Raw genomic sequence first — 26,260 nt, forward strand, 5'->3', positions numbered from 1 at the left:
AGTTGCTGTGTCTGGACACGCTGCACGTGAAACGGATGCATGTCTTGTTCTCGGAGAATCCTCCAGACGCTGCAATGGGAAACCCCGACTACGTTTGCTAGACTTCGTGTACTCGTTCTTGGATTCCCCTGTACATGCTGCATCACATTCTGTTCGACGCTGGAGTCCGTGCTGTTCTTACCCTGTCCCTGTCAGCTCTTTCAAATTAACCTCTCTCAGCTAACCTCTGGTGCAGTCTTGCAAAGAAATTATGACTGGGAATACGCCTCGTCGGATATCGTTCCGCGTACAAACGCTGTGCGGCTGGCCCACTACAATTTGCAGCCCCGTACGCCAAATGCATATCGGCTAACTCTGCGTTCGTGTAATCATCCACCCTACTAACTTGGCGTTCTTGTTCAAGAAATTCGAAATTCGCCTGGAGTATTCCAGATTGTTCGGATGTCCATGCGTCGGAGATGTGAGGCGTGCATTGTAGCCCGTGGAAGAGACTTCGAACACTTACTTTAATCCATATACCTTTTGCTTCTTTTCATGTATTATTAAAACGATTTCTCACTTACGGTCTCTTTTCTTTATGGTGCTTCTGTGTATAGTTAATAAATTGAAATAAATAATAAATAATAAATAAATAAATAAATAATAAACTGAAACACCCTGTATAATACGTACATAGACAAAATTTTAGACTAGTTTTTCTTATATATTTCATACTTTGGAACGGAACCCCTTTATTACTATGGGATCCATAACTCAGTATTCGCGTTTTCGGTATTCGCGACATTTCTCAGGAACATCCCCCCCCCCCCCGAATAGCGGGGGTTTACTGTATATATATATACACACAAACTTTTTTTAGCAGCTTTTGAAGTCAGTGATATAAACTGACTCATGTTAGCATTTCATTCAGAATTATGTTTGTGCAAATCTGCCTGTGATTGTGAATATTTGAAAGATCCACATTTGGCTTATGAAAGGTATGTCAAAGCCCTCATGAATAAAATCATCAGAAACTCTTGCAATGATTTGTCTGGTGTCATATAGATGTTAATCTTGAATATCTCTTGTTCAACAGAACTTGTGTTGTGTCCCTTGTACCATCATGCAGGCAGTTACATTTTGGGAAGGAGATGTAGTGTGTTCTTAACCAAGCAAGGATTATGTTGTGGGCCTTATAGGTATCCTCTATTGTGCTTTTTAATTCTTCCACATACAAAGAAAGGTTTTGAGTTGTTGGAATTAAACTTTGCATTTTTCAGTTAATGTTTTTAATCTAGCTTTGACTGTTTTTCACAGCATTTGCAGGGTCTCCTTTGATGATAGAATAACTACAGTAGCCACTATGAACATTTGTTAGTAGTTAGAATCATTAAATGCCCAGAGAAATGAGATCAGTTGTATACATTTTCTACTCAACATAAACTAGAAAGTTTTTGTTGAACCCAGTTTGTGTTTTAATTAATTTTACCTTATAGTTTTTAGTGTACTGGATCACATAAATGAGTTTAGGTTTGAAATGAAGAATTTTCTTAAGTTATATTTGATTGTATGAACATCTGCCGGTAGAGGTAATTTTTGGTGCCAAAACCCAGCATCATTGTTTGCTAAAGTGACTGTCCTAATGGCACCACTTTTGTAAGAGATTTTACAAGACAATTTTCCCTCAAACCCTGAATGATTTCCACATAGTGTTGTTCATTGAAATTTTGCAATAATGAACAATGTCACTGTCAAAAAAACCCCGTATTCTTAACATTGGATGTAATCTAGACCTCTCTCCCACCCCGATGAAATCATTCCCATGAAATGAAATCATTCCATGGGGATGATTTCTTGATGACTTGCTTTGTTGTTGGTCATAACCATAAACTAGCTTTCATCACACAATTCAGCAGATGATGGCAAACAGAGGAAATAATTTCTTTTTGCTTGTATTTATAGACAAAAGAGTAACTTCACAGTGATCTGCCTCATGATTTAATCTCCCATTCAAATATGCCAGTATGTTCCATATGACTAAGGCCATATGCTTAATGATACTTTGCTAGTTTTTTTGGATGATTCAACACACTTTATCTGTATTTTAAAGTATCATTTTAGTCTGGCAGTAGAGTCTGAATATCCACTAGTATTAGTTGTTCCCATTGTTGCTAAAAGCAGTTTTTAGCATTTCATGAGTAAAATTATTTTCATATTGGTAGGAACAAAGTGAAACAAGGAAGCAAGCTTGTACAGCAACAGCCATTTAAAAAAGGAGGAGCTGTGTATCCACTTTAGTTTCTCTATCCCTTGTAATAAATTTATCCAAACTAATCCCTTCCACATCACCAGATAGAAGTTTGTTCCAATAGTCAGCTACTCTTGCTGAAAGCTAATTTATGAACATATATCCCACAACCATTATATATATCCTTTCCACTTAAATTTATATTCCTTTGTGTCTTGTGTGAGAAAGAGGATGCCATCAGCATTTAGTTTTCTCAACCCTTTTAATGCCTTATACACTGATTCAATCAGACCTCCTGGCAAATGCCTACTTTTCAGACCCTGCAATTTACAGTACTGAAGCCTTTTTTAGATAACAGTTCCTTTCAGTGACACTGATTAATTTTGTTGATCATCTCTGTACCCATTTCCAGTGGATCTACATCCTTCCTAAAATGACACTCATTACTCTTTGCAGTATTCAACATGTAGCATAATCATTTCCTTACAGAAAGGAATAATTGCCTCTCTGTTCCTGCCGAAGAAATAAAAGCTGATTGTCTGTCATCGGAAATATATTATTGGGGTGAGATAAAACAGGAAAGGGATCTTGAGTGTCTGGAATACAAATAATATAAACGTTTTGCAATGACTAACTAAACAGCAAATAAAATTTTTAATGAAAGAACACAAAGTGATTAAATTACATAAAATGAAATTAGATAGTTCATCTACCAGGTGCTCTTAAACTTCGCAGTTCCCTAAAATGATAAATAAATTTTTTATACCAGAAGAGACTTTAAGAGCATGTTCTTGAACTGTTGGTGCTAAATACCTTCTCATACTTCCATGAACTCAACTACCTAATTTATATGTGCTCCCAAGCCATTTTTAGTTTAATTAATTTCCACATGTTCATCATATACTCAGTTCTGCCATAGGTGAATTAAGTTATAAGAATTGTATTACATTGTATGTTCAGATTTAAAATTATATAGTTACTTGAAATGATGTTGAATATATTTTTTAAACTGATTACAAATTGTTTTGTAGGATAAAGAAATAGAAAATGGTGGTTCAGCACCAAGGATGCTCTGCTTAGATGATTATTTTATGGTTGAAACAGAAAAGATGGCAAAAGACCCTGAAAGTGGAAAGCGAGTGAAATCAAAGGTAGATGCATGCAAAAAGGTACTGATGTGATATATAGAGATATATATATATATATATATGGCATCTATATATATACACTCACACACATGTAATCCCTATGTAACATGAAAGATGGGTTCCTAAAAAAAAGTGTTCCATTATATAAAATCATGTTATGCGAATACCAAAATGTCAGGAAACCATGTAAAAGGTGGCAAATGCATTCAGAAAAAGTTGCAAACTATGATCACTCTACAGTAAACTGTGTTTTATGATATTACCTGTATTTTTATTCTGTTATAGCATATATAGGCGTACCTAGCAGTTACGACAGGTTTGATTCCGGGCCTTTGTCGTAAAGCGGATCACTACCTTTTTTCACTCGCAGATGCATGTGATGCTCGAAAACCACACAGAATTAAACACAGCACTTACCATTAACACTGCAACTAAATATTAATGCAACAACTTACAAAATTGAGAAAGAAAGTCTTTCCACTCTGCATTTACCTAAAGGCTTGTAACCTTCAAACATATGTAAACACATGTTTGGCAGCATTAATGGGATGAAAAATTAGTAAGAGTAAAAGATAGGAAAATTTGAAAAGTAGGGCATTGCAGATACAATTAGAGGGGATTGATCATGTTAAAACCTTTATTTTGACAAAAGAAATGATAAAAACCTGCTTCTGCATGACCTCAATACATTCATTTTGTCTGTACACCTTATTAAGCGTACAGTATAAATTTATTGAAGCAAATCTGAGGTGGATGACACAAATTCAACATCATCAGGATCTTCTTCATCCACAGCTAAATTCTTCCTTGCTGGCGATTTGGATGGACTTTTTGTAGGCCTAGTTGATGCTCGAGAAGGACTTTCACTTGATGTTGTTGAAGGCTGATCTAAGATTTGAGAGGATGCTGGTATTTTTTGAAAGTAAGGACTCCAATGAAGTTTGAATTGTGGCTCTTCTTTTTTTTCTCTGTAGATTTCTCTATAACAGGCATAATGATCTAAAATACCAGCATTTACTTTGGAGCTTCTTTCAAAATTGGGATCCACCTTTTCAAAAATGGACAAATGGACTAAAAGCCTGAATGCTTTTGAAAGTTTCTTGCAAGTTAGTTCTTTAGGAATGGAATTCCATACATCCCCAGGATAAAAATCCTCTTCATTCTTCCTAAGCTCTTCAAGTTCTAAAAATCTTCATTATTTTTAGGGGTTGTGAATGTGACCCAAGCAGTTCAGTAACATCTTCAGGCTCCACTAATTGCCTTGCCATATCTACAATATTTGTAGTAGCCACCTCAACATGATTTTCAAAATCACCAGTAGTAAACTGGGTACACACAACTTCTTCCAAACGCCTTTTAAGTGTTTACTGTTTCACTTCATCCCATGCATCCCTAATAGCCTTGATGCCATCCAAGATCGTGAAGCTTTTCCAGAATTCTTTTACTACATTTGCTCTAGTCTTATTTTCAGATTCCCAGTGTATTGCATCTACAGCCGTAGCAAATGTTCTCCTTAGGTAATGTGATTTAAATGCAGTAATAACACCTTGGTCCATTGGTTGAGCCAGGGAAGAAAATTACTTGAACATTTGGGTTAATATCATTTAATGACATAAGGTGGCCAGGTGCATTATCCAAAAGAAGTAAAATTTTGAATGAAATTTTCTTTTCTGTACAGTATTCCCTAACTGCAGGCAAAAAGTAATTTGGAAATCACTCTTCAAAAAGTGATGCAGTAACCCATGCTTTTAAATTTGATTTCCAATAAACAGCAAGACTGGATTTTGCATAATTCTTTAAAGCTCTTGGGTTTTCTGAATGAAAAATTAGCATAGGCTTCAATTTAAAATCACCTCTAGCATTGGAACCTAACAAAAGGGTTAGCTTATCTTTTGCTACTTTAAATCTTGGCATTGACTTCTCTTCCTTTGCTATAAATGTTCTTGAAGGCATTTTTTTCCAGTAGAGGACGGTTTCGTTCAACATTAAAAATCTGCATTTCAGAATAATATCCTTCTGAAATAATCTTGGCTAGCTCATCACGAAAATTAGCTGCAGCTTGTGTATGTATTGAAATTTAATGTTATGGAGGTTGCTCCTGTGCTTAAATCTGTTAAACCAGCCTCTACTGGCAGCAAATTCAGCATCCTTAGCTGCCTTCCCTCTCCAGGCTTTCATGTCAACAAAGAGATTTAGGGCCTTATTCTGGTTAATCGCTTGGCTTAAAGGAACACACTGGCTAGTTTGATCATCTATCCACACCATTAACAGTTTTTCAATATTGGCAATAATATTGTCATGTTTACAACTTATTGTGCACTGACTGGTGTAGCACTTCACTTAGAATTTTCTATTTGTTTTTAAGAACAGTAATAACTGTAGTGCGAGGTAAACTTAGTCTATGACCTATCTCACTGTTTGATTCACTATCATCACTCAATTTAATGATTTTACTCTTGGTATCTAATGTTAGATACTGACTGCTTTTCTTCTTTTCAATTTTCCTATTATCTGCCATTATAACTGTTATATTTTGTAAATATATATATATTTATGCATAATAATGCATAAAAGTTTGTACAGTAATCAACACAGAGATAAACAGCATGCAACAATTCCAAATACAAACTGAGTCCACCACATGGAGGGCGCTTATAATTTTTATAAAATAATATTATTGAATTAATATTATTATAAAATAATATAATAATAATAATTATAATTATTATAATATCCCATATTATAATAAACCTGAGCCACACTGGCGACATCTCATTCCTGTATTATAATATAGGAATGATCAGGTTTCTCAGGAACAGAGCATAGTATATAATTAAAAAGTGTTGTAAATACGGGTCATTGTAAAGCAGGGTACACCTGTATTTAGCTGGAAAGTATAGTGCTATACAGTATACAGATACTGTAAGCATTTTGTACATGTATACAGTGAACTTTGCAAACAAGTCTATTGAAATTAACAGAAAAAGGTAAAGCTGTGTGCCTTAGCTGTGGGTAAAGCTGTGTAAACTTCAGAGTTGAAAGTTTACTAATTTTCTTTTCCCTTTTATTTTTTATTTTATTTTATTTTTTAATCAAAAGATTGTTGCTTTGACTGATTACATATTTCTTTATATATTTGACAGTAGCAACCCAAGAAATCTTTCACACTTCTTGACACTAAAGCTGCATACCTCATCAGATCATTTTCAAAAATTCCTCTATAAGAGATCCAATGTGAGAGTATAGTGGTTCTGCATGTCACTTCACTTGTTCGGAATGGCCTAGGTTTGAGTCCTGTGTCCAATTAATAGAATTTCTAAAGGCTACATCGCTTGCGTCATCAACATTTCAATGTACTACATGAAAATCAGCCTCTGAACACACTCTACTATACAGTGATGTTATACGAACTAATTTGCTGAAACAACACAACAATGACAACACTACTCTACGAGAGAAAATGCTTTCTGTAATCTTTTTCAAGTCAATATGGGAGACTATCTTCTACTTCCTTTGTATGTATTTCTGAAAATTACAGTTAACAGAAATTCAAGTCTACCGTCATCATATAGCTTCTGTCTCTCAGTCTTCGTTATGTAAAAGGTATTAAGTGCCACAGATTCTAATACCTTTCATGTGTGGAACTTCAATTTGAAGGGGAAAAAAAAACCCAAATGAGTAGTACATTGTTTTGCTGCTTGTCACGTTCACTCCACAATGACAACAGTCTTTACAACTTTTCTCTAGATATGATGACCTTGTGTGATGTATTCTAGTAGCACCAGCTGGTGTTACCCTATTAAACTGTTCTTGCTTTATTCCAAATTCCTCAAATGGTTTTTTTTTTATAATTATCATTAGCCATATGGTGCAAGGAAGCCTAAGGCTTATGCTGCACCAGCCAAAAAAATATATATATATTCTGATTTATCCCGAGAGAGAGAGAGAGAGAGAGAGAGAGAGAGAGAAGTAGAAGAGAATCGCCAAGAAAGAGAAGAATGATGATATCCAGCTCAGGACCCTGGGTGTGCCAAGCCCATACTCACCAGATGTGAGCCCCTGGGGTTAATTATTCTTACTTGCTTCGTGAAGATTGCGTGTACAATATTAAAGGTCTGCTCCTCTTTTTCTAAACATTCATTCATTTTCTTTTGACCTTGCAACCACCCTAAATGCTCTGACTCGTGATGTAGGTGGAAATCGGTTATCTACAGTTATGTACTATCAGTACTGTAACTGAAAATGCGAACTTTGTGTTCAGGTTTGTAATAAGTCAGTTGCTTAAGCTAGTGGAAGTTTTTTCTTTCTTGCTTATGGGAATTGGAATATTACCACCAATGTGTAAACACTTGTTTATTTCAAAATCATTTTCAAATCCTATACAGATGTATATTAATAAATAATGGGAAGGGCTGTATGTGTAAAGGCTCAGGATAGTTTCCAGGAAAAAAAGAGACCCTTGCGAGCAGAAAAATTGTGTGTAAGGTACCACTTTGAATATGACACTACTCAAACCCATGTTAAAAAGAGGAATTCTTTTTGGTGAAGTTACCATGGCTTTCATTTTGCATATTAAAAATATTTTTTTTTTTGTGTTAGAGTGAATCATGTTATGCAAGGATTACCTCTGTGTGTGTGTGTATTTAAATTCAAAAATTTATATCCTGATTTTATTGTTATTTGTAACATATTTAGAGGTATTGTTAAAGGTGCATTTTTTGTGTTATGTAAGCTTCTTTATGCCTTGGAATTAATATTAAAAGTATTAAATTACTACATGCTTATGACAAGTTTTATTTTACTTTGAGCAATTTAATTGCAGGACTTAATTCCAAAACTTGATTTTAATTGCACATTTTTTTTTTTTTTTAATTGCAGGAACTTGAGTATGAATATGAAGCAGATATGGAAGAAGCATACAGAACCAGTCTCTTTAAATCTTTTAAAAAAACAATCGATGATAGATTTTTTCCGTTTATCATTGTTGATGCAGTAAATGACAAAGCACGCCATTTTGAACAGTATTGGAGCTATGCAAAGCAACGTGGATTTCAGGTATTTTGTTAATACTAACATTTGTACTGTATGAAGAGCCCGATGATTGAAATATTTTGTATCCTGGAATTTGTCCTGAAGCACACATGAACTTGTCCTCCATATGTTTTAAAATATTTGAAAATAACTAGAATTCTGAAGTAGATGTAATATGATAATATATTAATTCTGTGAGTAGCTGAATATAGTATTTAGTAAAAGATGAATTGAGAGTGATTGCATCCAATAATCACATCTACATCTTGAGCTTTTCAAAAAAAAAAAAAAATTAAAATAAATAATAATGAAAATAGTAAAAATTATTAATAATACAACTAAGTTAATAAACTGATGATCAACTCAATTTAAAATTTTACCATGATCAAGTTGTGCAGCTCAAAATAAATTTGTATTTCTGTCAAAACTCGGAAGATAAAATTAGTTAACTTACAATGTTTGGATATTTTTCAGTTGTGATAATTTGAGATAAAACTATTCTCTGTTACATAACTATATTATGACGTAGGTGACATAGTTATGAAAATCAAATATTTTTAATATTATATATTTTTCCATAAATACTATGAAAATGATGGTTCATTTCAGTTTGTTCTAAAACCTTGTGTCTGAGTTCACTGTTCTTGTAAATAGTGAACCGGTTCTCTGAATACAGTTATTTTAAAGTTATAGTTAAATAATCCCCTGCAATCCATTTTAACTACATCCCAAAATGTATCATAAACAAATTATTATTTGCTTTTTTTTTTTTTTTTTTTTTTTAAATATTTATATTTGACTTAATTCAGCATGCTTTAAGTTAAAAATTGGTTAATAAAAAAAATAAATAAAATAAAATAATGAGAGGTAATGGTTTCATGTTCAGGAGAGAATGAGTATAAAAATTGGGTCGAAGTGGTTTTGAACAGGAGAGAATTTGAAAGCACAGAAACGCAATACACTAATGATAGCTGATGATTATACTAGTGATACACTAATGATAGCTGATGATTATACTAGTGATACACTAGAGATGGCTGATTGAAGTGGAATGATGTTATGCAAGAAATATGTAACCGGAAGATCATATAGAAGTAGATATTAAAGAAATTTATGGGGAAAGCTAAAAGCCAATTGAAATAAACAGTGGAAGTGGATTTTTAGTAATTGTGGGTGACTGGAATGTTTTATTTGGGGAAGGAGAAGGAAATTTTATGGGAGATTATGGGTTGGGTATGAGAAGTGAAAGGTTACTGTCGAAAATTATGACATCTAATATACACACTCTGTGACATTTAAATTGCAGCATGCCCAGAAGGAATGATTAGTTAATGCAAATCAGCAGGAGGATTGAATTGCACAAAGATTTGCAAATGATTGAAATACAGGTCCAATTGGATGGAAAGTTTCATTTGATATAAAAATGAACATAGAGATCGTGGAGTTCAAGGCTATATGTGTGTGAAGCAGTTAATAGGCTTCTGTCTTGCGGAACTGATTTCAGAGTTTAAGTAGAGCACAGAGAACCAAGACATCATATTCAACACTGATATCAGAGACTTTGACAGGCAGTGGATTATCAGCCTTCAAGAGGAGGCTGGATGGTTGCTTCATTATACAGGGTGATTCACTACCAGTGCGACAAACTTGCAGGAGTTGTAGGGAGCACAAAGATGAATCGGAATCACATAGCATTGCATGGTCCGAAATGCCATCGTTATGCGGTAGAGGACGTTGAACGGGAGGTCGCATGAACAGTGATCCCGCTGGAAGTCAGAATTTGTGAACCGGTTCCCGAGGCAGTAGGATGGATGGGTATTCAAACGTTGAACTGGCTGGCATGCACCTCGCGTATGGAGCTGTGAACTGTAACGGGCGCGCCGCTCTGCGCTTGTACCAGGAACGTTTCCCACACGGGCGTGCTCCTCATCATACGATTTTCGCACGTGTGCACAGAAGGTTACGTGAGACTGGTTGTTTCATGAGAGGTACCATGAATCGAGAGCGAACGACGAGGACGCCAGACGAGGAGAATGTCCTACGTCTTGCAGAAGGCAATCCAAGTATGAGTACTCGAGCGATAAGACAACGATTGGGTATTTCCCATTCCACTGTATGGAGGATACTATCAACAAACCAAATGAGTTCATACCATCTGCAATGCGTCCAATCATTGGAGCCTGCGGATTATCCACTCCGGAGGACTTTTGCTACTTGGTTTCTTCAACAGAAACGGTTTGCAAATGCTGACTTCCAGTGGGATCGCTGTTCACGCGACCTCCCGTTCAAGTTCAATGTCCTCTACTGCATGATGAAGGCATTTCGGACCCTGCAATGCTATGTGATTCCGATTCGTCTTTGTGCCCCCTACACCTCCTGCAAGTTTGTGAGGCGCCTCCGTAGCCAGGTGGGAAGGAGCAGCAGTGGGAAGGAGTAGCACACGCTTCTTGATTAGACCGGGGTTTGAGCCCATCACCACCAAATACGGAGGATGTGGAAAGGTCAGGGAATGACCACTGCATATCCCGGAGCAATGTGGCCTAATGTTGCTAATGCTCCTAAAAACCAAACAACAAACAAACTGCAAGTTTGTCGCGCTGGTAGTGAATCACCCTGTATAGTGGAAACTGTGTGCCATGACAATACCAAAGTGCACAGGTGTTGGCAAGTGTCTGTGGAATGGTACATTGTGTAGTCCTGAGCATGGCCCAGGACTACACAATTGGGAGGATCATCTGATCCATCAACAGGTTTACACTGAATCTACAGCCACACTAACTACCATCCAATGAGCTATGCCATCACCTGTCAAACCATTGCACACTGACTATATGAATCTGCCATGCATACTGTGCATTGTGTTGATTATTCCTGACTGCTGCCCATCACCAAGTTTCTGAAATAGTGCTACTCACGAGCTGCCTGTGATACAGAATGGTTTCAAGTGGTCTTCAGTGAAAAAGCCCGAATCTGCTTCCAGCCTGATGATTGTGGCATACACAGGCACTGACAACATGGTGAATGATCCTAGAGCCATTCCATTGTTCTATGCCATACTTCATGCCTTGCTGGTGTTATGGGGTGGGGAGTGATCAGTTTTGATAGTTGGTTGTTTGTTCATAAATGGCAGTTTGGATGCTCACGAGTATCTCATCAAGGTTATGGAATCTTGCATTCTCCTTTCTTGCTGAGATACCTGCACCATTTTCAGCAGGACAACACCCAAACACATACTGCAATGGTTTCCTCTGAGGATCTTTGGTGTGGATGCACTGTCTTGTCCGGCCAGGTCCTTGGATTTTCCTCCATTGAGCGTGTGTGGGCCATGATTGGTCCCCATGTATAGAGCCACCCACACCCAGCACAGACCATGGATATTCTGTGGGACCAGATGCAAGAGGAGGCTTGGTGGGAAATACTGCTATTCCACACCTGTATTACTCAATGTTTAGCTTGCTGACAACATAAATCCAACCATGGTGGATTTATGTTGTCATATTGATCTGTCCAGTTGTATGTATTTTGTGCAATTAAAAGTGAAAAAAACACACTTGCATTATCATTTGCAGCTTTTATCATGTGGTTCTTAACTCCTTGGTTGTCATTACTCAGAGTATCCTCTCTTTATTCCTGTACCTTCAGAATGCTTCAATTTCATTGTGACAGAATGTGTATTAAGACAACATAAAATAAAGAGATATATTGGGAAAATGATGTGTGACTGATAGGTTTCTGTTAGATTATATGGTAGTGATGATTATATATAGAAATAGGGTAAAGAATTTAAATGCATATACAGAGCTATACATATATTCAGATCATAATGTTTGATAATGAACATCAATTTAAAGTTTGTGTGTAGAAGTAGAATAGATGATGGAAATGGAGCAAATATGAACTGTAATGGAAGGTATATAGAAATTGAAGAAAAAGTCATTACTGGAAAGAGGTGATCAGAGTATAGATAGTTCTTGGATAAATTTGAGAAATAACATTAAAGGCAGAAGAAGAAATAGGATGTAGTCAGGGTTGTAAAGGTTATGAAATCTATAAATTGTAGGAGGCATTAGAAATTATAAACATTGACAATAGCGAGAGGAAGTAAAGAGAGATGAAGCTATTACAGGTGAAGGATAAAGCAAGAAATAAGTGGTGTTGTGTGTGTGTGGGGGGGGGGGGGTTGTAAAGAATTAGGATTGGAATGTACAGGATTTAGTGTGTGAACAGGTAAGAAATATAAATCCAGTGGGGGAGGGAGATGATATAAACATTTGGGCCATTAAGCAGCAAGAAGAGGGCAACTTTGATAATAAGTTACACTGAATCAAGATACTTTGGGGCTTAGTTAAATGCATTATTGAAAGAAATGAAGGCAAATACATCAGTAGGTATTGATGGTATACTAGTGGATTTTAAAGTTTGGGGAGATGAATTTAATTCGAGCAAAAGGAGTAGCCAGAAGATTTTAAGTCTACCTTAATGTGATATCCATATAAAATTCATGGAGTTAAATGTAAATTTTGGACCATAAGTTTCATATTCTATGCAGCAAAGAAATTTGGTTATATATGTGTCTTTATTCAGTTTTGCTTTCCGATAAATTATGAGTTGGGATTAATGAGGCTCTGTATTACTAGTTTTGAGAGTTAATTAGCAGACAAACTAATTTTATAGTGTTACCATTTTAATAATAATACATACAGAAAACTGGGATTTGAACACAAACCCTAATGGGTATCCATCAGATATAATATAAAGACTTACCACATTAACTAGACTTACTTCATTAGCAGATATTTTATGCCTTTGGATGTATTAAGACTTACTCATCTAGCAATCAAAAAGAAATAAACCCGTTTTGCAATGACTGCCAAATGAGTTGCCTTTTAAGCACCATTTAGTACTGCAGGTTCGATCATGAACTAATAATAAAAATAAACTTATAAATATAATGGAGAATTATCAATACAAATGTTATCACTACATTCAATATAAAATAAAAATAAATATAAAAGGTTAAACTAGCCCTTGTCAAATTGATAATATTGATTTATCAACTAGACAAGGGCTGGTGTAACCTTTCTGCAGAAAAGTGTTCAGTAGTCCGGAAAAATAATTGATTTATTTATTTACATTCTTCCAACCACATGTAAGTCTGCCTATAATATAGTGAAGAAATCACTTTAAATTCTATTAAATTATATAATAATTTTATGCTGCAGTTTGGAAATAACTTTTTATAGGCTGACACCACATTCAGAAATTAAGAATATGTGAATTGCATTAAACTATTATAAGCAATAGAATTTTGCAGTTGAATTTTGGAAGAATGTAAATAGGTTATTTTTTGAGCTATTGAAGGTTGTTATGTGGTTGAAATGTTATACAAGTCCTTGTCCAATTGATAAAATTTATTAATATTAGTTTTAGCTTATTTTCTATTGCTTAGATCAATAATGGTCATATTGATAGTTCTCTATCATATTTATAATTTTATTTTTATTATTAGTTCATGTTCTAACCTTAGTGAGCACTAGACAGTGCCTAAAATAAGTAACTCATGCAACAGCCATTGCAAAATCGGTTTATTTCTTTGTGGTTGTTATATGAGTGGGAAGGTTTAGCTTGGTAAGTCTCTGTGTTATGTCAGATGCATACTACTTGTCAGGCTCTGTGTTCTAATCCCAGTTTTATGTATTTATTATTATTTGAAATGCTATGGCTACAGAATTACTGTTTTGTCACTAATTAGTTCTCAAATGGGTAATATGGGGCCTCATTAACAACCACAAAATTTATAAGAAAGTAAAACTGATATTGGAATAACAGAAATGGATGTACATTCCAAAGACCCTGTTAAGTAATGTAGGAGGATGAATGAGATTATTAAGATAGTTATTAGATTAATATGTACATAGGCATGAAATAGCTATTAATGTGTTGAACAGACCTGCATCATTAGTTAGCAAAAACCGGAAATAAATCTGCATATTTGATCTCATGCTAAATTAGACAGGCATTTAATGTGTAAATCTACTAAATTGTAGTGCATGTGTGTATGGTTAATTGATTTACAATGTTATATATTGCTAACTAAATTTAATAACAAGTTATAAATTGTTAGTAGATTATGAACTGTGTCATTATCTTATTATGTACATATCTATTACTTGTAATGGATCTCATTTTAATTGGATTATTTTATGTGTGTGTGTGTGTGTGTATGTTTCAGGTATACATAGCTGAAATGGAGTGTATGGATCCAGTGATTTGCCATAAAAGAAATGTTCATAAACGTAGCCTGGAAGAAATTAAAAAGGTTTGTAGTCAGAGTTTTTATAACTATCTTTGTTTGAATACATGTTAATTGTTTTAATTTTTATTAATCTAGTGTAGAACAATTGTCTTGATCTATCTGAACATATGTACAGTAGAACTTCACTTGTCCATCACCCTATTTACCATCAGTATCTATTAACCATCACTTAACCCCACTATGCTGTAATGCATTGTGATATTGGCACCACATGTCACTCAATCTTTGTTTACAACTCAATGTATATGGTTGTACTTTAACCTCTTGTATCATATTTTAATAATTTTTATTTAGTAAACCCATTGAAATGACAAAGAAATGCAAGAGAGTAGCATTGGGATTATCACAAAATAATGAAATAATCAATTGTCTAAGAAAAGGTCAAAGTGCTACAAGTATAACATCAATTTATGAAATAGGAAGAACAACAGTAATTGATATAAAGCATGATGCAGACAGAATTGAAAACCATCTGTCAAAAATGGAAAGCACTGACACTAATGTTAAAAGTCGTAAAAGAAGGAAGCTTGCTATCAATTTAGATGGAACAGCAGTTCCAGCTAAATCATATCCGGAACTTGGAGTATTTTTACTTCAACGCATAACTTAATCTATGGTTTGTTTAACAACATAGCCAAGGAATTCCATTGTTGGGACCTATAATAATTGAAAAAGCCATTGAAATCAATAAAAAAACTAGGTGGAGATCCTTCGTTCAAGGCTAGCATCGAATGGTTCGACAAATTTAAGTTTCGCCATGGTATTCGACAGTTGCCGATCCAGGGTGAGAAGCTAAGTGCGATAGCACAGCAATTTCTGTTTATCATGAAAAACTACAGATAGATGATCGAAGCTTGGTTAAAGACCAAATATACAGCTGAGATGAGACTGGCCTAAACTGGAGGCCACCATCTCAAAAGACACTGGCCTCAATGATTGAACATGTGGCACCAGGATATAAGGTGCAAAAAGATCGCATCACTATAATGGTATGTGCTAATGCCAGCAGTAATCATAAATTGCCTTTGGTTGTTATAGGAAAACTAAAAAAGCAAATTATTATAATAAAGAAATTATTTGTGACTTACAAACATTAAAGAATGTTTATTCTTCATCATCATCGACTAAATGCACACTCGTTGATCACTTATTATTGGCTCGGCACTCGTTGGTTTGTTGCACAAGGAGTAGTCTTCTTCAGAAATGCTTCAAGAGGCATTTATTTCTATTTCCAAGATAATCTTCTCTTTTCTTTATAAATTTCAATAGCATACATAAGCATTTTTTAATGAAATGCACAAATTGCAACTAACACAATTTGTGCGGAGTAAAAAGTTTATGGAACTAAAAAAAGGAATGAAGAGAAGGTTCTGAAAATTTATTTGTTTATGCAATTGAAGGTTTCGGTAAAGGGGAAACACATTTCACCAATGTAAAAAAAAAAACCACACAATTCCAGCTATCGGTATTTTCTCAAATGAAATAACATGGAGTTTACTAGCTGTTTATAATTGATTGCAGTAACAGAAAAGCCCAATAAACCAGAAAGTGCAAATTGTTTTTATTGTTTTATGGTTGTGACCTCCAGAAATGTGCTTTAGAAAATATCACAAAGCTGTTCAAAATTGGTTCTTATAACAGAACATATGATAACGATGAAAGTGTGGTGCATTTTAATGATTTCAATTGGTAACTAATACAATATACACCATAAAAATGACCTTTTAGAGAGTTCAGAGAGTATATAGCGAAAATTTGTTCTGTGGTCATGGAACGAATTGCCAAAAAACAATGTTATTGGTTTCACATTATGATATTTTCATGATACAATGTCTCTGCAATGGACTAATATCGTAAAGCGAGGAACACTGTATTGTATAGCTATGAGCGTGGTTTGAAATGCGATATTTATGAATGTTTTATTTTTTTATTTATTATTATTTTATTTTTTTTTTTTGCAATTAGTTCATATTTTCGATTTTGTTCCTTCTTGATACTTGGGGGGTGTGGGACTTGTAAAGCAGGAACTGCCTGTATTTAAAACAAACACGAATTTTAAGATTCATAATAAAGACTAATTGAAATTGTGTTTATTATTAAATAGTAATGTTTTTAATTACAGAGAAAGAAATTGTATTTATTATTAAATAGTAATGTTTTTAATTACAGAGAAAGAAATTGTGTTTAGTATTAAGTGTATTGTAGCTTATACAAGCATATTAATATAAATAATATGTAGGTATATACTTATATTATTTTTTTATCTCTAATATTTCTTTTCTTTTTTGAATCTATCTTTTTATCAAGTTATTGAGAATTTTAAAAAATAGGAGCTAGATTTAACTCATCACTGATATGAAGTGTTCATTGTTTAACGGCCCCAGGGGTTTCTTCATCTCCGCTATCACTGATATAGGAAGTAACCTTTATAACAAGGAAATTTTGTCCATCCCTTGATGCTCGTTTGACTGTATTTTATTTTATTTATTTATTTATATTTTTTTTAGGAATTTAAATTATAGACAGAATTTTGTAAACTCTGGTCAGAAGACAGCAGTTAAAACCTGATCATCTGCAAATAGCAGTGTCTCTTTATTCCTTGTTTTAGAGGAATAATACCACGACCAGTTCATCTCTAATGCCTTAATGCTTGTTCTACTTTTCTTGTGTTAAATCTTCTTATGTCCTCTGTGATTCTCTTTCTAATGACTTTGCATAACTCAGTATACTCAATTTTCTCCTTATCAGTGTTTATCTTGCTCTTCATTTGTCGCCTTCGGTCCATCATGACAAGTGTTTCCTGACTAATTTTTATTTCTTTGGATTTCTTTTTACCTATAGGTTCCTTGGGCCTTACCACTTTCAGAATGTTATAATATTCCTCATCGATATCTTGGTCCTGAGCAGTCTGCAGAAGCTCAAACTTGTTCTTAAGTTCCAGTACATTCTGCTTTTTCTCCTCTTCTGTTATCTCAAAGACCTTCGTATTATTTCCTCGAGTCAAGTTTTTCCCTTTCTTTTCTTACACCTATATCAAGTGTGCAGGTTACCATTCTGTGAGCACTTCCATTTTAAGAGAGTACCTTTGAAAATGTTAGGAATAGGGGGGTCTTGTCATGATGTACCTCACAACCAGAAAAGACATGCTTTGTACTGCCTGATCAAAGATGTGGGGAAATGATGGAGTCTGCTCTGGAAGCCAAACATGTTTTTTTAGCTATTTTATTTAATGCAAATTGAGAGAGAGATAAGAGAACCATAGGCATCTAAATTAACTACACAGCCACAGGCCTATTTGTGAATAATTCTCCACTATATATAATAACAATATTATAGTATATTAATATACTAGGAGGTATCAAAAAGTTCCTACCCTTACCTAGAAATAATAATCCTAGAAAGATGAAACTTCACAGGAACTTTAAAATCTTTTTCTCTGTACTCTTCATGTTTAGAAAAACATTTCTCCCATGTATGGATCAATTATTTAATGCCTTGATCATTGAAGTCTGCACTTTTTGCCTGAAACCATGATTCCACTTCATTGATGACTTCCTGAGGTGAATCAAAGCTGTGTCCACACAATGGTTCCTTCATTTCTTGAAACAGGAAGTGTGATGGTGCTAGGTAAGGAAAATAGGGTGATTGCTGCAGTAGTTTGAAGCCACACTGGGCAACAAAGTTGGTGGTGGCAACGGCCATGTGAGCTGGTGCATTGTCTGACAGAACACGAACACCTTTAGCTAACATTCCACACCTTTTCGCCTTCAAAGCATCGTGTAACTTTTTCAAGATTTCTCCAGTAAGTGTGGAACCGTGAGATAGGTAATCTGTCATGATAACCCCTTTTCTGTCCCAAAATACAGACATCATCATCTTCTTCACAGATGGAGTGGTCTTTGCCTTTTTGGGGAGGACAGTGATATGGTTGAGGGACAATTCATTTCATTGCAAATGCAGTGGGAATTAGGTCTGCCCACAGTATTTTACGTCACCATCTGCACATGTCTAAGGTCTCTGCACAATGGGTTCCAAGATTGCTGATGCCTTTGCAAAAGCACTGTCTACCATGGGAGTGGCACAGCTTCAAGCAAAACAACACGAAGCTTCTGTGCGGGCGGGTCGTTCAAATGCATCGGGCCGACCGGGCTAGCCGAGTGGGTAAAGTACCTGCCCGGCAACCCAAAGGTCGCGGGTTCGATTCCCGCCTCGGGCTTGGATCAAAGTACTGCAAAAACCTTGGGAGGTGCAATATGGCCACAGAAGCCGATGCGCCAACAACTACCAAAACAAAAAAAAAAAAAAAAAAAAAAAAAATGCATCGGAACTTTCGTTCCACGCAATAAATGAACAACATTCATTCAGCTTTAATGAAACAAAAATTATAAATATTCAACACAACTATCACAAACTACTTATTGCAGAAACCTTAGAGATGAAACTACATGAAACTTCAATCAATATCCGTAGGCCATTCCTATTGTCCGATGATTGGTCACTTATATGTGTGAAGAACAAACACTACAACATAAGACAAAAGTTTCGGATTAATTGTGAGTTACTCTATTTCTGTGAACATGACGTCCGAAAACTTCTAGTCCGACTTAAGGAATGTAGAAAATAATCCCTCCCTCCCCCCATATCCAATTTTATTAGACCCCTAAATTTAACGCAAAAGTCCAGCTATAGGACCAAAAGAAATAAGATGTCCCACCTGGTTTACAAAATAGATATCGCCATCCTCAAGAATTATTAGTGAGTTGGACTAGGAGAGTTGGAAAAGAAGCTTCCTATATCTAAAACAAAGGTAATCCCTGTTGATTTATAATATAATAGAATAAACTAAACTAGTTAATATCAGAGCTGCAAGCCACCTAAAATTTTGGACCGGTTCGGTTCATGGTCTTGTTCAAAAGGCAATTTCGACTAGTGGTTTGGTTCTGTTTGATGTTCGGTTCAGTCAAGTATATCGTCTTAAAATCAATTCGTATAGTTTCTTAGTTCATTAATTAATAGTACTAACATCACATTATAATAAAATATTACTATAAAATCTTATTTTAAAAGTAAATTATATCAATAATATATTAGACAAATAATAAAATTGCATGTTAATCATTTTAAATCTGATTGAAAAAGGAGCAGAAATGACCAAAACATTAACTCTGAATATTAATCTCTTCTCGTATTCAATACTCATAAACGTATACAAGAGAACGTTTAATTTGGAAAGAAAATAATTATTCAAACAAAATTTTTAATATAATTTAATAATACTAAGTAAGACAGATATTTCCAGATTATATAAAAAATCACAGAAAATAATCACAATACTGAATTACAAGCAAAATATTATTATTTACTCAGATAATGGACATAAGGAATTAATGTATCAAAATAATTTTAATTTGAAAATTGATCATGAAATCTTAAAAACAACATAGATTACATAGGTAATTTGAAATTAATTATTTAATTTTAAAAATAAGATATCCTCCATTAACCTTGAGCCTAAACAACTCCTCTTATCAGTCAAAATGATCTTAAATGTCAAAAAGCATCTTTCCACACTTGCTTGTGGGGCAGAAACTTGGAAGATTACTTTGGCTAGCTGATAAAACCCTGGGTGACTAAACTCTTGCTTTCCAATATCCTAAGAGACGCTTGTTTTTGTTGGTACCTCAGGGTTCTGAGTTGGATATCATCATTATTCTCTTTCTTGGTGATCTCTCTCTCTCTCTCTCTCTCTCTCTCTCTCTCTCTCTCTCTCTCTCTCTCTCTCTCTCTGTGTGTGTGTGTGTGTGTGTGTGTGTGTTTAGGTAACTCAGAAATTTTATTTAGGCTTGTGCTGCATAAACCTCAGGATTCCTTGCACTATATGGCTAATAATAATAATGTCATCAGAATTATTCAGAAGAACCATTAAATCAAATTTCTTTGTTTCCTCTATCTGTCTCTTTTTCATTTCTTTTTCAAATAACAGCTTTTAGATGTCATCCATGGTTTCACCCATTACAGTAATACATTCAATTGTATCTGAACTTTGTTTCAGGATTTTTTTCTGTAGACTGTACTCGGCACAAACTATCATAAATGTCACATAAATGTTCCTTAGCCTTCTATTTTTGGATATTATCTAGTAATATTTGGTACCTGGGGTCCAGATACATACAAGGTAATAAAGTCTCATTTTCCATCAAATTTACTTCTCCTAGCATGAGAGAGGTTATCAAAAAAAAGATGACAATTCATTTTCAATTTTTCTAACTTCCATTTTACATTTCATCCATGTGTAGTTAAAAATCAGTCATTGTGAGTTCCTCTGACTGTGAGGAGGAACCCTTGTGGCCCACAGGGTCCTTCCCTGACTCATTTCTTAGTCAAAGCGAAAAAACTCTTTCCCTGCCCCTGAGATGGGCTGCTAATCCTATGCAGTGCTTTTCATGTCTTCTTAGTAACCATTCTAGAAGCCTAGCCATGAACAATGGAAAAAGAAAGAGGAAGGAGTATAGGTTTCCTACTCACTGGATTTCCCCATGAAAATTTTTGTTGACCTGTAGGCTGTAGTCGATGTTTGAACCAAAAATCAAACCACTTTTCCAAAAAAGGTTGGTTTGGTTCATGGTTTAGAAAAATGGGGACGGTTCAGTTTGCAGCTTTGGGTAATATATAGTTTGAATACATATAGTCATAGGTTAGTTTATTTTTGTATTTAGTTAAGTATTTATAAAGCTACAGCTTAATATTTGGGTATTTGTTATCGATATTTTGACCTGAATTTTGTGACCTAATTTGGTAGCTTAAATTTAACTCCACTAGTAGTTTAAAGTTTTGTTGGCAGTTTAATTTCTGTAACAGTTTGTTAATTTAAATTGTGTAATATATTATAAATTTAAATTTTCTAAAGTATTTGAAAGGCTACAGCTTAATGTACAGATAGCCTTTGTTATCAAAATTTTGGTGGGAACTTTTTAATTCTCCATCGGTAGCTAACTTAAATTTAACTTCCTTAGTTGTTAAAGTTTTGTCAACAGTTTCATTTCTGTAATATTTATTTAGTTTAAATTCTGTAGTATATCGTAAATTTAAATTCTATAATCATTCTAAAGTTTAAATTAGACGTTATTAATCGTTGCTGTAAGATCCACTTATAATACAGATCCCAAGGATATCAGACCCTGATAGAAATGCCTACTGGCATTTTCAGTATGAGTCGTCACAAGTTAATTATTTTTATAGCCCACGGCATGTATTCCAAGGTTGGGCTAGTGGACAAACCTAGCTCAAACAACAGTTCTTTTCTTCAACATGTAAGGAGTGTACCCATCTCAAATTAGAAATTGGTGCATTACCAGAAGCATTTGAAATGGGTACTCTCCTTACATATGGTACAAAGAAAAGAATTGTCACTTGATAAGTTCCCAGAAGCAAATATAACTGGAAACTTGTCAAAGACTCAAGTATCTCATGATCCGTGAGGTTATGCACCTCCTGATTCTGGTCCCAGATAAGAATAGTCGAGGACGTCAAAGCGATAGTGAACATCTCAGTATTGCGTCTAACCACTATTAAGAATTATGTACTGGGGAAAAAAGCCAGAAAACTAAATTACGTGACTGTTTTAGAAAGGATGAGTAAAATGTAAGTATATTAGTAGAATATGATTACTATAAAACAGCTACGATGCTCAATACATTCTACGTTGTATTTCAATCTTGGTAAAAGAATAAAAGAAATTTACCTCAATATGATACATAGAACACTTCCTAATGACACTCTCCAGCAAATAAACAAATATAAAATTAATGCAAAATGATTACAGTAATAAAATTAATTTTAAAAAAAATATATATTTTTTGAAACAATTAAAACAGTTCAATGCAAATTTTGAAAAAAAAACTTTCCTTCCTTAAGCTGAGAGGGGTTTTCGACCAATTAGAGTAAAGAAAAAAAATTCTTGATCACTGGAATGGATAAAACAGAGTATGTGGGAGCCAGATCTTAAATAGAGAGATTATTTGTCTTCATGCATGCAAGTAAAAGGCCAACCGGGCCAGCCGGGTGGGTAAAGTGCCTGCCTGGCAACCCCAAGGTCGCGGGTTCAAATCCCGCCTTGGGCTTGGTTCAGAGTAGAAAATGCAAAAACTTTGGGAGGTGCAATATGGCCACAGAAGCTGATGCGCCAACAACTAACCAAAAAAAAGAAAAAGAAAAAAGCAAGTAAAAGACCGTAAATCGGAGATTAGATGTGGATTATGAACATTAATAGAATTCTCTTGTAATTTAATATCGATGGTTTCTGCAGTTAATAGTCCTTTGCAAATGGCAGAAATTGGCTCCTTTAAAGGATCTGCCCACAACACAGAAAAAAGATAAATATGCACACCTTAACACATGCACATACACCACACTCCAAGTAAAATGGTACAAAATAGTATGAAGAGACATTGTCTGAAAATTTCATGCAATGTAGAGCTCATTTTGTCTGCTTTACAGAATGCAAAACTTTACTCTCCAGGTGGAAAGACAGTCGGCTAACTACCTTGCTCAAAAATAAATTGACATTCCTGATGTTAACATGTCTGCGTTAAAGAATGACAAAAAACGGGGAAACTTTTGTAAAGTTGGCAGTTCAGACTACCAGGGTAGACCTAAGAAGAAAAGGAGGCAATTAGAGTTAAAAAAAAAAAAAAAATTATTAACAGATATTTTAAGAAAATAATTAAAAAATCGTTGCAGAATATAAAGATTAAAATTTTTTACATTCCTAAAAAAAATCCAGGGAATATTTTTGGAAAGTTGTGGAAGATAGCTATTAGCAGTGTGGAAAAATATTTTGGCATTGAATTAAAAATGTCAGTTGGATAGGTGGGTGACACCCTGAATTGAGATTTATAACCTTAACTGAAGTATTATTTTTTAGAACAACCTTTGCACTTTTTTTTTTCTATGGAAGTAGAACCAAATATTTTGGGTGTGTGGCTTGTTTGTAAATTTTATTGTGAATATGTAAAAAAGGGAAATAAAGTTGAATTTGGAAATTATGGAGCAATTTCACTGCTCAGTGTACTGGATAAAATCTCTGCAGGTGCCTTAGAGAAAAGGGTAGAAGTATTATTGAATGTAACCTTTGGGAAGAACAATCAGGTTTCAGACAAAGCAGGTGATGCTGGGATCAAATATTCACAAAAGACAAATTATTGCAGGTTCATGGGAATGTAAAAAAGATCTTGTAATTAGAATTTGTTGAAAAAGTGTATAAGAAATCTGCTTTTTTAAATTTTAGAAAGATGCAGCATCAGGGATATTCTTTTAAGGGGATTAAAAGTTTGAAAAATGGTTTAAGAAAACTGGGAGTGAAGCATGGCTGCTCCTTATTGCCACTTATAATTTTCATGGACTATTTAATAAAACATTTGACTTACTGATAGAGTTTAGTCCGGGAGTTGTAAAAATTCAGTCTTTATTATATATGGATGTAGTGGACATGAGTTTCACAAAAACAAGTTACAAAAGTTGAGAAAGAAAAGGAAAATTTAAAGTTTAGACTGAACATTGAGGATTAGAACACAAATTAGTTATTTTGCACATTTAAGAATCATTGGTGATGAAGATAGAATGTGATACGTGGAAATGAACATTAGAATAAGTAGAACAAAACATGTAGGGAGCCTATTAAAAAAATTATTTGGAGGTGGAGGGGAAATTTGCCAAAAAAAACACAATTTGTTGTTTATAATAGTTTTTAAGCTCATTTTAACCACAAGACCTCAGTGAAAGGCGAGCATTAAAAGGATTTATTAAAACTTAGAATCTTCATAAATGCAAATTTTATGAAAAGTAAATGGAAGAACAGATGCAAGCCAATGGCAAAGACCAATATTTGAAGCAAAACTGAATTGCAATAGTCTGATGGTGATGACAGAGAAGCATTTATAAGAAGCGGGCCTACCAAAAGTCATGTCATGTAGATAGGGGAAAAGGGGGATTGGAAGGGGGAAATTAGCTAAACTCATTCTTGAGTAAATATGGAACTAAAAATGAGTATAAATCAATAACAACGTAAAAAAATACATGCCAAGACGTAAGTCACTCAGTCGTGTCAAGCAACCATTAGAAGAAGGAGGAGGAGGAGGAGGGCTTACTGAGGCAAAGACTAAAGATCTAACAGGGAATTGGATAGCAAGGAAGAGCATAGTGAATGGAAGGCTGATAAGCCAGAACTGGTTTGTATTACCATCTTACCTGTACACTGCTGGATATAAGCAATTTGGGAGGTGCTGATTTTAGGTTTATATGAAGGATGTCACCAAGTGACATCATTCATATAAATTATAAGTTATACATAAAGAAATATATAAAAAAAATTTTTTAATTTTTTCAAAAATTGAAAACAAGGCATCCTGCAATCGAGAAACTTTTGAAATGTAGTTAGCAAGGCAAGACATTCTAAGCTTTGAGTTTAAAAAACATATGAATGCATGACTTTTTAATTTTATATAACATGGTTTCCATGCCATTATCTGTTGCAAACAAACAGTATTATGACCTAATGATGCTCAGTACAAAGCAGCCCAAATCACAAAGATTTGAATTTGAGGAATACTGGTGTTTTCACACAGAGTTGTAGAGCAGCATTTCACAACAATTAAAAATTGTAAAAGAAGGCATAAAATTCAGCAATGTAGTAACTAACCTAAGTATGTATAAATAGTATGCCCAACAGAATGGATCTGATTTCAGTTATAAAATTGACGACTTGCTGCTAATAGAAATTTCAGCTTGCTCCTAAATTTTTAATCAGATTGTCCAGCCCTGCATTAATGGTGAAATACTTAACCCTGTCAGCTTTATACATAGATCTACAGTTCCTTCAGTTATCAGGGGTTTCAGGTAATGACTCACTTATTAGCAGTTATACCTCCTGATGGAATAAAGGGTTGCTTTTATGTCATCTTCATGGAACAAAAGCAACCCGTGGACTAGGAAGTTATAACTTGTTTGGAGGCACATTATTTACATCTGATTTTAGGAAATTAATTCCTTAACTGACAAAGACCAATGAAATCATAGCAGATTCAATATTTATGATTGTGTTGAAATTGATAATTTATATTCTGATGTTCATGATTTTGAACAGTTCAGTGGTAATTGGATGTGAACTGAAATCACAAAACTTGCAAAAGATGCAGGATTCCACGAAGTTGACAAAAATTATGTTAGTGAATTGTTTGAATCACATGCACTGCGATTAAGAAACAAGGATCTGACAGGGATGACAATATAATTGAAGTCTCCAAAGAAAAGAACTACAATTATGAGAGGCATGTGAAAAAATTAATGAGGCTTGTTGAGTATTTTTACAATAATCTCTCTCTCTCTCTCTCTCGTTGAGTATTTTACAATAATCTGTCTCTCTCATTGTACTGTCAAGATTAAAGCTGTCTACAATTCAATCTGAAAAATTGCAACAAATAAAGCAAACGCTTGTTTATTCTTCAAATCTGTCAGTTTTCCTAGGGTAATTCCCCCCCCCCC

The 26,260-nt window shown here is 34.5% G+C and overlaps 1 protein-coding gene across 7 annotated transcripts in view; it reads left to right on the forward strand.

The window, feature by feature from the left end:
- The window catches only part of LOC150088559 (uncharacterized), a 478,816-nt gene that overhangs the window by 239,489 nt on the left and 213,067 nt on the right, over positions 1 to 26,260 (forward strand). For 6 of the 7 annotated variants that reach the window (XR_016546738.1, XR_016546737.1, XR_016546739.1 and 3 more), the window contains 3 exons: positions 3,259 to 3,396; positions 8,254 to 8,430; positions 14,639 to 14,725. Coding sequence is in view for 4 of the 7 variants with exons in the window: in XM_090369563.1 (XP_090225689.1) it covers positions 3,259 to 3,396; positions 8,254 to 8,430; positions 14,639 to 14,725 (402 nt within the window). In the remaining 3 variants the exon portion in view is untranslated. The remainder of the gene's footprint in view (positions 1 to 3,258; positions 3,397 to 8,253; positions 8,431 to 14,638; positions 14,726 to 26,260) is intronic. The other variant, XM_090369561.1, reaches the window with a different exon arrangement.

Source organism: Mastigoproctus giganteus, chromosome 3 (genome assembly GCF_048544385.1).
Source record: "Mastigoproctus giganteus isolate SK-2022 chromosome 3, ASM4854438v1, whole genome shotgun sequence".
In the NCBI taxonomy this organism is placed as follows: domain Eukaryota; kingdom Metazoa; phylum Arthropoda; class Arachnida; order Uropygi; family Thelyphonidae; genus Mastigoproctus; species Mastigoproctus giganteus.